General features: G+C 43.1%; 1 protein-coding gene across 2 annotated transcripts in view; it reads left to right on the top strand.

The window, feature by feature from the left end:
- Window positions 1-6316, top strand: part of EMCN (endomucin) — a 55011-nt gene extending 48695 nt beyond the window's left edge. For both annotated transcript variants that reach the window (XM_058803420.1, XM_058803421.1), the window contains exons 11-12: window positions 2302-2364; window positions 3629-6316. In XM_058803420.1, coding sequence (XP_058659403.1) covers window positions 2302-2360 — 59 coding nt within the window. In that variant the 3' untranslated portion in view covers window positions 2361-2364; window positions 3629-6316. The remainder of the gene's footprint in view (window positions 1-2301; window positions 2365-3628) is intronic.
- The last annotated feature ends 7222 nt before the right edge of the window (window positions 6317-13538 follow it).

The raw sequence follows: 13538 nt of genomic DNA, 5'->3' as shown, positions 1-13538 counted from the left end.
AATACTAAACACAAGTATTGGTTTTTCATTTCCCTTATGGGAAGCAAGGTTCAGTCCATTTGTTTTGGTGGGTGATGGTTAGGGGACAAGTTTGGGTCTTGGAATCCCAGTCTTGGAATCTATTTGTGTCAGTTAAGGCTGTTTTGAGATCAATATAAATGTTTTCTTACTTGCAGCTAATCTGAATGTTCTTTGTTTGCCCTTTGAGTTGCAACGGGGTATTTAGCAGAATATCAAACTGCTGAACCATTGAACTCCAAAATTGATCTGGGCACTTCTCTGTGCAGTCTCCAGGTGTACTGCAGCCCTGTATCTAAACCCACCCACCACCTTTTATTTCTTGAACAGACAGCATCTGTGATCACTCCTTCTCTGGTGTGTAATCATCATCTCTTCGTCACTGAATTGTTGGCTGGCACTAATGATTACAGACCAATTACTATATTACATATATTACTATGCAATTGTCTTCGGGCACTTTTGCAACCATGGAGTAGCCTTAACTTCCTTTTGTTTCCCAAGGCTTGCAGGCTCTTGCCCTCTTGGAAGTGCAGCAGCAAAGCAACGTAGAACACCCCTGCCTGCATCCATCCCTCAGCAGACACTGCTATTGTAGGGGGCATTGCCCCAGGCAATAGCTGGGGGCAGTTCCCTGGTCCAGAGATAAGGGGTAGAGCACCAGGACATCGGGATAGGGCGTGTGAGTGTCTGTGTGCCACTGTCTCAGGCTCTCAGAAAGGCAGAGTCAGCCCTCTGGCCCGGCCACCACTGCTGGCAGGTGCCTCTCAAGCACTCTCTTCTGCAGCCAGTGCTGCTCCCCTCTCCATGCTCTGATCCATGGTCTATTGGCACAAATGGGATGTTACCCAGGGAGCTACCTTACTCGGGAGCCTGCCCTTAGATGTGTAATTTTCCTGGGGTGCTTCCATGTAAATCTGTCTGCAGAACAACCAGCTGAGAGTGGAACTGATAACAAAGTACTGATATTTATTACTACTACTGGATTTTATCTTCTGCATCATAATATATTTCTCAATTAATTTCTCCAACACCTTATTTTTTAAACAGTTTTGCCAATTCCTCTCTTCTGTCCCCTATTTAATCTTCTATTTCTGTATATTAAAAAAGGAAAGTAGAAACATGCAGAAGGAAAAATAAAAATAAAAAAAGAAACGAGAATTCTTGAAAATCTCACTCCTTTGCTAGTATGAAACTGTGCGATATTTGAGCTGGTTCATTTTATTTTAACTTTTCAGTACAAGATTTTTATCTAGCAAAAACGTTTCACCTACCAAAAATATGTCTTGTTAAGATATTCCAGTTTTTTCCTAACAAAAACTTGTGTTTTGGTTTGCCCTACCTGAAATTTATTATAAGAGCTTCTGAAACTCCATCTTAACAACATTTCAAAATTATTTTAAAATATTTTTTTTCCAAAATTGAACACTTGGGAAGTGAACACCATTACAGCACACTATTGTTTAACAGTTTTCAGCAGATACTAAGTCTTTTACTCATCCCCAAAAAGCTGCACTCAATTAAAGAGCCTTTTTTTGCTGTGAAGAAAAACTGTCTGAAAACTATTGATAAGTTTTTTCCATTGTCTTCAGAAGTGCAACTATTTAATTTGGCTGCTAATTATTTAAATGCCTAATCAGTGATTTTTTTCATAATCCTAATTTGTATTACAATTTGCAACCCTAGGCCATTGATCATTTGTAGGATTTTAATACATATTCATTTCTCCTGGAATGTAATACATCATTTCCTTGCCTCTCATGTGGACATGAGAAATTAAATTGTCTCCTGCAGGTGAGCAGGGAGGCAGAAGGAGATATGTGGGTTTCCTGTTTCCACATGCCTGGTTACATGTGGCTCTGGCTTCTCCAGAGAAGGAATATTGAGAACTGTGTCAAGTTCTTAAATGGAACTGAGCTTATGTCAATGTTACTGGCAAAAATTAATTGTATAGTTCTATCTTCTTATTTTTATAATTCAATGTTCTAATCATAGCTATAAATTAATTAAAATCTTATTCCTCTTCAACCCCCTTGAGAACTGCCTTGGAAAATACTTTGTGGTAGCAGCCCAGCATTAATGAGCAAATCACAGGGGAAATAATCTATAAAATAGGAAGAGTGGTAAAAATCTATTTTGTGAACAGTTTTTGCTGTGAAGTAAATCTGACAAGGAGACTGGTTAGTTTGTACACTGGTCAGTGATGTGTTCCTGCTAGACTCATTTCCATATTTATCTGTCTTTCCATGTTTATCTGATGCAAATGTATTTTCTGTTTCTTAGGAGAGCACTCATCTCACGGGAAGAATAAAACTCGGCAAATCTTCACATCTCAGCAATAAATGTGTAAGTTTATTGCCTTTGTTTTTCATCCTGTAACATTAGTGTTTGTTAATCCTTTTAATACTTCTTAGTGTCAGTATTGTGCCATGTAACAAAAAAAAAAAAAAAGGGTTAAAAATGCAAGCCAAAAAGAGAAATTACTTTATAATTGGCAGCAGCCTCAAGGAAAAGTGGCTTAAACAAAGCTCAGCTGGAGCACCCCATGGTGACCAGATTCACAGGCAAACTGAGGGGCTGAAGAAGCTGCCAGCTCGTAGAGACAGATATTCATAGGGAAGAGCATGTGACTTTAACTGTTCAGCATTCCCTGGATGTAAACCCCTGGGTGAATTTTCTTTCTGTTCGTGTGAGAAATGATAGATTTTTAAGGGCAGATACCTATTTAAAAAAAAAAAAAAAATTTGGTACCAGAAGTTTTTTACTCCTTTTTTTTTTTTTTTTTCTGTGAAAAATCTGAATCTTTTCACTTCATGCAAAAGCCAGGAGTTTTATTGAGGTGGTTTATTATGGCTTGAAATCCTAGGTGGTTAAATTATAGCAAGTGCTGGATGGTAATTTTATGTGTGAGAGGGCAGAGACCATCAGAGCACTCTGAAACACAGTTTTTTATGTGGGTGCTGAATTTTCCTTCATATATGAAGCTTTCTCAGGCACCACAATATCCACTTCCCATGGAGCTGCTTTTCTCATTTGTGGAGAACTGTGGAGAGCTGTGGTCCATTGCTGAGTGTGGGAGAAAGAAGCAGCGGTGGAAGGGCCCTGTATGACCAGGGTGGAGCAGGAGGCAGGGGACAAGGATGTCCTGAGAAACTGGGTGTCACAGCACGCGTGGGATGGACCTCACAGAGGCTCTGGTGAGGCCCAGACTCCTCCCAGCACTGAAGAATGAAGCCCCGCTAGAATGGGTCCCATCAGTCTCCATTGAGAAATACATGGTTGGCCAGAAATGTGAGGAACACCTTTGATGGTTTTGACCTATTCTCCTTTCCCCTAGGTAGAGACTGAGCTTTCCTGATGCCAATAGTAAGGACAAAATGACCTCCTTTGTTCCTTGAATTAGAGCAGCAGAATAGAGTTTTGCCTACATTACTGAAAACCCAGAGGTGGTTCAATTTTGTGTGGACCCAGGACAAGGGCCTGGACAATAAATTTAATCCTTATTGTCTATCCCATACTGGATTTATTCTGTCTTCCATTTTAGCTTACTCTTATGTTCCTGAACAACCTTACCTGGAATAATAATCTTGAGATGCTCTTATCATTTCAGATGTGAAGCAGCCTGTTTTATCACAATATGCAAGAACATCTCACCAAAGTTGTGTTTCAATGGGAAATGTGGAGAAGCTGAAGCTTTTTACCACCAGGCCACTTGTGTTGATGACCAGGTTTTGACTTCTAAATTTCAAGCATCTCCTTTCCCTTCTGGAATGACATGTAATTTTTTGATGCCTTAATAACTGGTATACCATGTATATTTATTATTTTCACATATAGTAAAAGCAAGGGAACAAGGTTGAAAAGAATGTAAAGAGATGAGTGAAGATGATGTAAAAATTTGGTGATGTTCGCATAGTAGCTACTAAAAATGTTTTCTGCACACACAGGAAGGAATAAGTCAGCAATACTTTGTTGGACTTATGATAGCTAGGGAAATTTTAGTTGTATGTAGCAGAATACAAACAGGACCTGACCCTTGAAACAGGACTGGGCAGACAGCCACTATGAAAATTAATTCAGTGATTTGCATGAGACTCCTCACTGTAGCACATGCTTTGCTTGTCATAAATGTTTACAGGGTGGGATGCCTGGCAGAGATGCTGAAGTGTGTGCTCCTTTTCTGTGAAGGGAGGAATATACCTTGCACTGAGGCTCTTTGAAATTCTGTAAATTACTGAACATAATCCTTGCAATGTAGCAGGCAATAGCTGGTTTTCACCTGTTCCTTGGCTAATTGCATTGTGTGCTGCAAATATGACTCCCATATAGCCTGAGGCACACAGTGGGAATCAGCAAGGTAAGCAATTTCACAGATGAACCTTCTTGCCAGTGTTCTGAGTAATGCATGGGATTCCTGCAGGTTATTGAATAACTCTGGAAGTTCAAAGAGTGTTTCAAGTGCTAATTACAGACACTCTTAATTTGTACAGAGCCGGCAGTTCCAAAATATCAAGTAGTGCTTCTGCCTGCATGTACCCTACCTTTCTAGAACTATAAATGTTTGAAAGTTGTATTACTGTGAGCATCTGCTCAGTCTCAATCCACTGACTGTAGCATTCCAAGCATTACATTTTTTTAAATTGGGAAATGGAAGGAAGACAACTGGTGGTCTAAGTGCAGGGCTGAGATCTGGGACAATCATCTAAGTTTTGATACCTATTGATAGAATGCTTTTGAGGAACTTTTCTCTCCAATTTCCTTCTCTGAAATATTAAAACTTGCTTAGCATGATGGTGAGAGATTGAGCAGATTTATTACTTCATGTCTATAGACAAATCTGAAAAGTGTTTATTTCCCTGTGCCTGGCCGTTGCTCTTACTTCTGCCTTGGTGGGTCTGATAATCTTTCTTAGTGGCACCACGAGAGACTTTTGGTGAAGCTCAATAAAAGATGGGAAACTAACAAGTGTCCATGCTGCAGCTGAACTTACGTGGTTCATTCAGGTATTCCTGGATAGCTTGTGTTCCTCGGGAGCAGAGAAGTCTTGGATGCCTACTTTGGAAAGGTCAGGCCATCTAAAATAGGCTAGTTGGCATCTGCAACTATTCTGGTTCCTGATTGATGAGGTTTCCTTCCAAAAAAAGTAGTCATTGTGGATTTTCATGTTGATTAAAAACCCAAGGTATTTTGTAGTATATTGTATCATAGTGAAAGGACAGTATAGAAAAGCAGAGAAATATTGTGAAATACCTATTTCTGTTTTTGTGCAAAATCTGTTCAGAAACTACCATGTTGTGTCAAGAAAAAAATTTACTGCCTATTAAAATTTATTATCTTTATTAAGTAGCTATGCTTTTCTGTTTGCAGAAATGCAATCCATTGCACATGTCTAGCACAGCTATTGTCCATCACTCCACATTCCTGTTTCACAGAATGAGGTGGACCCTTTATGACAAGCCTGGAGAGCAGACATTAGATATTCTGGGCATGGTGGTGGCAGGGGCTCCATGAAACCTTGCAGAAGGCATGCTGGAGGTGACAAATGGAAACTCCTCCTCATTAGAATCAGTGATGGGAAGAGGACAGGCCTCTCTGCAAATCATGATACTGGAAAAGTGAAAAACAACAAAACAGGGAAGGTGTTTGTGCTCTTTGTGATAAGGGGCATGGCAGACAACCAAGCACTCGTCAGAAGGCTGGGAAACATCTCTCAAACGGACTGGCTTGTGCTGAGTGTGTATGAAGTAAAAGAGGTGAGTTCAGTGGACAGCAGAAATAAGAGCCTGAGCTCCTCTTAACCCCTGAAATGACAAAACTTGTGGTAAAGGGAGACAATATGAACTTCTGTTCTTAAGAATCACAAGGGAATTGATGTTTATATGAAGGAGAGAAGACAGATTTGCTTGAAGGATATCTGTAAAGCACAGAAAGGATTTGGAAGAATATTTAGGGCACTTTTCTTCTGCAGAGTTGAAGGTACTGGAATTTGCCTTTAATGGGAGATGTTGAACTGTCTGCAGAGATAACTCAGTATTTAGAGAAGTTACATGCAATGGCTTAAATAGGTGAAAAAGAAATGAAAAATCCATTCAGGTTGTCTGGCTCAACAGCTCCACTGTTAATATGTGTCTAAAAGAGACAGTAGAGTTTTTCTCCTCACTAGTATATCAAAAATCCCCAAAAGTTTAAGTTGATCCTCCACTGTGAGGTTTGTCTATATGAGAATACTAGGAAAATGAATCTAGATTTGTAAAAGTCTTCTCACCAAAGTTGGACTAAATCTTCTGTGGACAATCCCATCTAAATTTAATGTTCTTCAGCTTCTGTGTCCTAATTTGCTAAAGAAGTGAATGATATCTACTTCGCTGTGGAATGAACATGCCCATAGAAATGTAATTAAACTGGATCTGCTTACAAATTAGTTCAGCTCATGAGTTACTTGTTAAATAAGTTTGTAGGTCGAGTGTATGATTCTGATCTACATGTTACAATCCAAGACTACAGAACATATTTGGCTGGCAAAGACTTTGGGGTATCATTAATCACTGCCAGCAAAGTGTGCAGGGCCCAGGTTTGCCAGGAGAAAGTGTTTTCAGCACTGCTCATCTCAGGCTTAACTTGAGAAGGCGAGTCACTGTCTTCAAGCACAGAAAATTTCCCTGACCTCTTCCCAGAGTCTAACCCTGCTCAGTACAAAGATTTGCAATATTCTGGGAGTGACCACTTGCAGCATGCTGGGATTTTGGACACAGTCCCAAACAAGACAAGTGGGCACTGAAGAAGAAGAGCCAACGCAGCACAAGAAAAAGGTGTGCCACATTCTACTGGCAATTGGCTTTCTACTCTAAGATGCTGTATCAAGTAAGTTATTTGACTCATAGAAAGAAAAATATTTTCATCACTATTTACAGTGAAAAGGTCTAGAAATGAGAAAAACAACATAGAAAAGTTGAAAATAATTATTTCTAAAAGGTAGATGCTGAAAAGGTAGGCATTAAGTGCTTTTCAAGCACAAGCAGCTTATTAGCCTTCTAAGTACTTACATATTCTCACAAGTTTGGCTGAGGGCCTCATGATGGCTGCTCATGAATGGGCTGGTCTTTTTGGGGTTTATTTTGCTTATTGGATCACAGGGATCATTCTGGCCTGTGACACTCCATTGTCTGTGGACAGAATTGTTTTACAGGCACTGCTTAGAAAGCTGTTTAAATGAAAAATATTCCTTGGTCTGTCTGTTGTGGGAAAGTTGTACGGCCTGCCAGCAAGGCTGTTCCAAGGGGCAGAGCACTAACACTGTCAGGATACTTCACCTTCCAAAACCCCCAGAGGCATCTGTGGGTTTGGAATGACTCCACCCCACTGAAGAGGGGCAAATCATTTCACTGCATACCAGTGCACAGTAGACTTAGAGAAAGGCATAATGCACATCAGTCTCTCTGGCTCGGGACAGGGAGGCCATCAGCAGCATCTGTGAGACTCCTTGGTTGTCAGCAGCCTAGAATTTGGCTTTTCTGCTGTGCCCAGTGGTGGCAGGACTGCCTTCACAGCCTTCTCTTCAATTTTTGGGCAGAGTGCTGGCTATTGATTTGCTGTTGTATTTCTGCAGTGCTCCTGGGAGCTCCCTCAGCAGAGCATTCCCCAGCCTCAGTGGTGTGCCCCAGCATGCTGGGCACCTCCAGCACACTGCCTACAGTAAAGCACTCTCCTGAGGAAACTTTAAACATGTACCTCAGGACCTCTCTGGCACCATTCATTATGGCTCCTCAATTTCTTCAAATTAGAACTCTATATCTAATAAAATAAAAGAGCTTAAAGATTACTCTATTGATTTCCAATTGAGGCAGCTTTTCCGCTTATGGCCATGGGCAATCTATAAAACACAGACTTTAATTAACCCTGGTGAATGCAGCTGACATGAAATGTCAATACCCTCAAAATTTTCACCATAGAAAGCTGAAGGATCTTCTCAGCTCCCTTACATCCACTTTGCATGTTCCCTGGCTGGAGCCACAGCAGAGGCACCTCCCTGGCAGGCTGCACTGGGACAGGGACAGAAACCTCTCTGTTGTCACAACCATCTTTATTGCTGGCATCACTGGCTGTGCCTGCTGACATGGCTCTCCCTTTGCCTTCGTCTAGAGGGTTGGACTAGAGCTTAGAGGTCACTTCCCACACAAATTATTCTGTGATCACCTCCCAAGGCTTTGTAGGCAGGCAGGACAAAGACCCACGAGCGGCCTGCTGGTGGCCTACAAGGGACACCCAGCAGGTCCTGCTGGTTCCTGGGGACCCCGTGCTGTGGTGGGCAGCTCTGAGGCTGCTCTTCAGGCATCCACGGGTCACCCTTCATTCTGTGGCTGTATCGTTGTGGGCTCTGCATTGTGTGGGGCCTGTTTCTTGGAACACTGTCCTGTAATTTCAGGGTGTTAAGCTGCACAGAACTTAGTCAGTTATTTGAGGTCAAAGCTACTGAGGTGCCTCAGCAGGGCAAACCCGTGGAGAGCTCTGTTACATTTCAGGACCCTCACGGGTGGCAAAATTCCAAAGAGAGGAGCAGTACTCAGGACCTCTGGCTGGCCAAGGGTGAAACAAAAACCTGCTTGTGGGAAAGTGCTTTCACTGCCTTCCACAGCAGCAATGCCAGTTTTTGGGGCCACATCACAGCACTCAAGGGAGCAGCACTAAACAGAGCAGCTGCAGAACTCACTAGCACAAAAAACCCACAATATAAAACTGGGAAGAAAGAAAGGGCTATGTGGGCAAGGAGCATTTCATCGGTTTTCATCTCTGCTTTCCACAGAGCATTTATTTTCTCCAGATTTGGTGCTTTCTGATAGAAAAGCAACTGTGTTACTGTGCTCTTTATTATTATTAACAACTTTCACCTTTCTCATTACATCAGTAGGACGCTTCCCTGGTCAGGGCTACTGTTTTTCTAATGAATGTGGCTCATTTGTCTGTTTCCCTCCCTCCCTGCTCTGCTTTTTGTCTGCCTGCTCTTTGGGTAGTAATTTGATGTATTGAGCTCTCACCACCTCCGCTGCCCCTGGGGCTGAAGTTCTGACGATGCTAAACAGTTAAAATGCAATGCAATTACAGGCAGCACAGAACAGCAGAGAATAAGCCAGCAAAAATTCAGTCATGCATAACGCTGTGGAGACTGTGTGGCTGTCAGTCTCCAACTCCAGGAGATAATTTGGGCTTTTTAAGAAGCAATAATTGAGCCTTTTGCATATGCTGCGGTTATGAACTAGTCAAAAGCCTGTTTGCTCCGCACCCTGGAGCACCAGATGGATTGGATAGTCCCTGCAGGTCTTTGGGGGCTGCCAGCTTTACACTTCAAGACTTTTCTAGCTCCTGTACTTGTAGCTCCTGTACAGCTCTTATGCAAACAGGCACCTTGTCTGAATTTAGCTGGAAAAGTGAGGAAGGAAGGGTGAAGAAGAGCATGAAATCCATGTAGCTTGGGGGAGTTCAGAGCCAGAGTTGAACTCTGCTGCTCACCTCAACCCAAGAAAAAATCATTTGAGGGAGAAAACCATATCAGACCTTCAGCCCTCAGAGGATGGGAAATGCTGTGTGATGCAGGTGAGACTGTGGCTGCAGGTGTCCCATGCCAGCCAGTCTGATCACACTCACTTTCAGTCCGATCTTTATGAATCCCATGTGCATATTTCCAAAGAAGACTCAGTACTAGGAAGCTCAACAAAGAGCTGCTACTAGAAAAAACAAAGTAATTGGAGGGAGATATTTTTTCCCTGGGATTTAGCAGCTGACTGCATTGGAGCACACACCTGATGGAAAGTGCAGAGAGGAGGTGATTGCAGGTACCTGCAGCTGCTCTGCTGACTGTCAGGGCTTTGCATTGGACTTGCAGGTCAAATTTCAGAGATGAGTCACAAAAATGTCCAAACAGTCCCCATTGCCATCAGAGTCCCTGCTGATGGAAGGGGGAGCAAGAGGCAGGATGGGGGAAAAGCACCTACTGGATAGAAGCCCCTCATCTGCCCAATGCTTGTTGGGCTTGCTTACACACTCTCCCTAGGTCCCTCCCTCACATCCCCAAATCTGTGGGCATTCTTTGCACACTGGGACAGAAAAGACTTAATCCTACTGCACTACAGTTTAAGCTCTAAGTCCTCATGAGCTCATGAGGGGCCTGACCTGCACCTCTGGGAGATGGAGATAAATGGGGCCAGGATGTGAGCCAGACTGCACTTTCATGCTGCTTATGCCAGGTGCTTTAGGAGCCATGGCACACACCTGTGCCAGACTGTGCATGGCTGAGGGGCTGGAAGAGCCTCTGGGTGCCCACCCCACAGGGAAGCTGGCCCTGAGGCGCTTGTGTTCCCCATCACCCCAGTAATTTCTTTCAGGTGCCACTGCTGTGTAATCACCAGGGAGATTTTGCCTCATGTATCACTTCTGCTCTCTCCAGGTAGGTTTTTTTATTGTTGGGGCTGCTTTGCACCCTCCTAAATTATTCTCTTGGCAAAGGATGGAGGCTTTGGGGCATCTGCCATCCTCCAAAAACCTGGATATATTTGGGTTGCCTTCAGTTGGCCAAGCCTGGCTGCCCACTGAGGAGCAGGAAGGCTGAGTGCTGGAAGGAGGAGTTTACTGGGGATCTGTGCAGTAGTTCAGTACATTTCAGTTCCTGGTCCTTGGCATGGGATGATGATGGGTCTCACAGAGAGGGGAAAATTGTTGTTGTCCTGTAGCCATGTTTCTTCCCTTTTGCTGCTTCCATCTGCTCCCTCAGGCAGTCTGCTTTTGCCTTTTCTAAAAACCACGTTGTTACAAGGGGGAAAACACCCACCGCTCTCCAGGCTGTGTCTGCTGCCCCCACACAGCTATGAAGGTGTCTGCATGCTGAGAAGAGCCCTTTGTGATGGGCACCACCTGGCTCCCTCCACACAGCCAGCATCGAGCTTTGTACCTAAAAACAGTTCAAAACTCCATTTTAAGCTCAGTGTTCAAGGTTGGGGCCCAACTCCCTGCTCCCAGTGCCCAGCCTCAAAACCTGTACTAGATGCAGTCTGGAGTGATGCAGGTCAAACGGTTCCTTCAAACAGTTCCTCCACAGCTCATCATTTTTAGACTCCTTTTAAACAGCATTTTAGCAGTTCTTTGGAACTTTGCTGGCCTGAAGCTGTCGCATGCACAGGACCACAACACAGTGAAGGTGATGGAATTCTCGTCCCTGGATGGAGAAATGTGGAATGAGAAGCATAAACAGGAGCTGGTAGGGAGGAGTCAGTCTGCTCCATCATGCAGTGTCTTGGCAGCAAAGGTAAGGGATGGGTGTTGATAAATGAAGTGTGCCAATATGCTGCATCTCTGCTTTCTGGGCTTTCAAAGCTTTTTCCCCTGTGCCTACTAAGCAGTGGTAGAATAAGCTGTTTGGGGATTGTCCCCTTCGTGGGGTGTGCACCATATACTCCTTGGAGGAATTTGCACAGGAGTCATTGCTGTGCCATCTGTAATCTGAAAACACATCCCTGCCTTTCTCCACGTGGCTTTGCTAAAAACTGCCCTGTTCAACACAGCAGGGCTGGGTCAGCTGTGGTGGTGCTTTGTGCACACATTCAGCTTTCTACCTCCACACAGGTCTTAAACTGAGTCCAAAGTATATGAAGGAGGAATCCTGACACTGAAAATGCCAGTGGGGTTCCTGCATCCCTGGGGTAAGCAGGTGTCAATTTATGTACCTGTGCATCCTCTGGGAGAATAAAATTAAAACGTGTCACCCTATATTTTCCTGAACTGCACCAGGTGATCTGATAATATTGCAGCTGTCTCTGAGGAACTGCAAGGCAGAAGTGAGGGTCTGAAGAGGAGAGAATGAGTCTTGTATTCTTGCACTTGGAAAAAAACTTGTTGGAAAAAACTGCAGTTTTTTGAGCCTTGCCACAGATTGTAGAATGGAGGTGACTTCTAGATCCAGAGATGTTTGGTTGAAAATATTCCAGACTTTTTTTATTTCCCTCCTCATTAAGTGAGAACACCTAACGTGCTGGTTTACTGTGCCAGTTTAAGGAACAGAATCATTAGTATTCAGCTGCAGTGCAGAGACAATGCACTAACTTTAGCTGAGCCTCAGTCATTGGGCACACACGGTTTTTTTTTTCTGTAGCTGTGTCTGACATATTAAATTAGTTATTTTGCCCCGTGTGTTGGAAGCAGCAGGAATTAGTGTAGAGTATAAACAACATACCTGGTAGAGCAAAATAAGGAAAAGTTAATGACCATAAGTAGTGGAGAAAGAATTTTAGGTATTCAAGGTGGTGTTCAGGGAAGAAACCCTAACTATTGTGGATCAAATAATCTCACAGCTTTTAGACAGCTCTTTGCAATGGAGCACATGAATACTTGGAGTCTGTGTTTTCTAAGAGAAAATGAGAGACATTATTTCCATGTTACCAAGGGAGGAAAACAAGAGTGAAAGAGCTTCACCTTGCCAAGGCATGGCATGTGCCTGTGATGGGGACAGGGAGAGCAGCCATCCAAGGCTCACTCCTGTTTTGCTCTGCAGGTTTCATGCCCAGGAAAACACATTTCAGGCCTGAAGTCCTGAAGGTGAAATAGAAACCAAGGGAAATTGCAAGGGCCAATCATGTTTTTAGAGCTAATATTTAGATAATGTTAGCCCATCCTGTTTTATTTATTTGGTTTTTATTTAAATTTAAGTTAACTTTTTAATTGTTCACCCTCCATGGTTTCATGGCTTACCTGAAGCTCTGTGACAGCAGGTGCCTTACCAGAAATATTTAACCGGCAAACTTGTTCTATCAGCCTCCAAAACTGCCTCTTGCCACCTCAGAGCATCAATGTCTCATCAACTACTCATTTTGCTTGCCATTTGCTTTCATCTCTCATATTAATCCAGACTGGTCTGCTTTTAGCTAAGCTGGCTTGCAATGTTCAGCACAACACAACAAATTGTTAGAGAAATGTTGAAACTTCTGGAGCAGGCATAAAACAAGTAAACAAATCAAAGCAGTGGTTTGGATCTGTTGGGAGAAGTAAAAGCACAGCTTCCCAAATATACAATCTATGAAATCCATAAACTGCAATAGAGAACTAAAGAATTCCTATCCTAAAAATACCTGTTAAAAAGGTGCTTTACAAAAGGAAGCAGTGTTTTTTGTATTGGACAACTTGCAGCAAACTTTAATCTTTTATCCAGAGAGACTAGAAATATCAGTGTAACAAAATAACCATCTTTCTTGATTTTCTTTCTCCTCAAGCAGCAAGAAATTCAGCGTTCTGATTGCAAATGCCCTTAGATGAACCCTGGGTGCACCATGTGCAGTGGCAGTGAGTAGGTGGAGAAGTCAATGATGGTTTATTTTTCCTTGGGGTTTCCATCCCCAGGAAGCAAAAACTCCGCTGATGAAACAGTAGAATTTTTCGAGGGGAAATGCATGACGAGCCCTTGTGCAGGGCTGCCATGCAGGGAAGGATATTTCAGCAGCCCTTGAGCTGTGAAGTACCACGGACAGCTGGTAGGTGGTGTT

The sequence above is a fragment of the Ammospiza caudacuta genome, chromosome 4 (genome assembly GCF_027887145.1).
Source record: "Ammospiza caudacuta isolate bAmmCau1 chromosome 4, bAmmCau1.pri, whole genome shotgun sequence".
Taxonomy (NCBI): domain Eukaryota; kingdom Metazoa; phylum Chordata; class Aves; order Passeriformes; family Passerellidae; genus Ammospiza; species Ammospiza caudacuta.
Note: the sequence above shows the minus strand (reverse complement) of the source record. Positions and strands in the feature narration are given on the sequence as shown.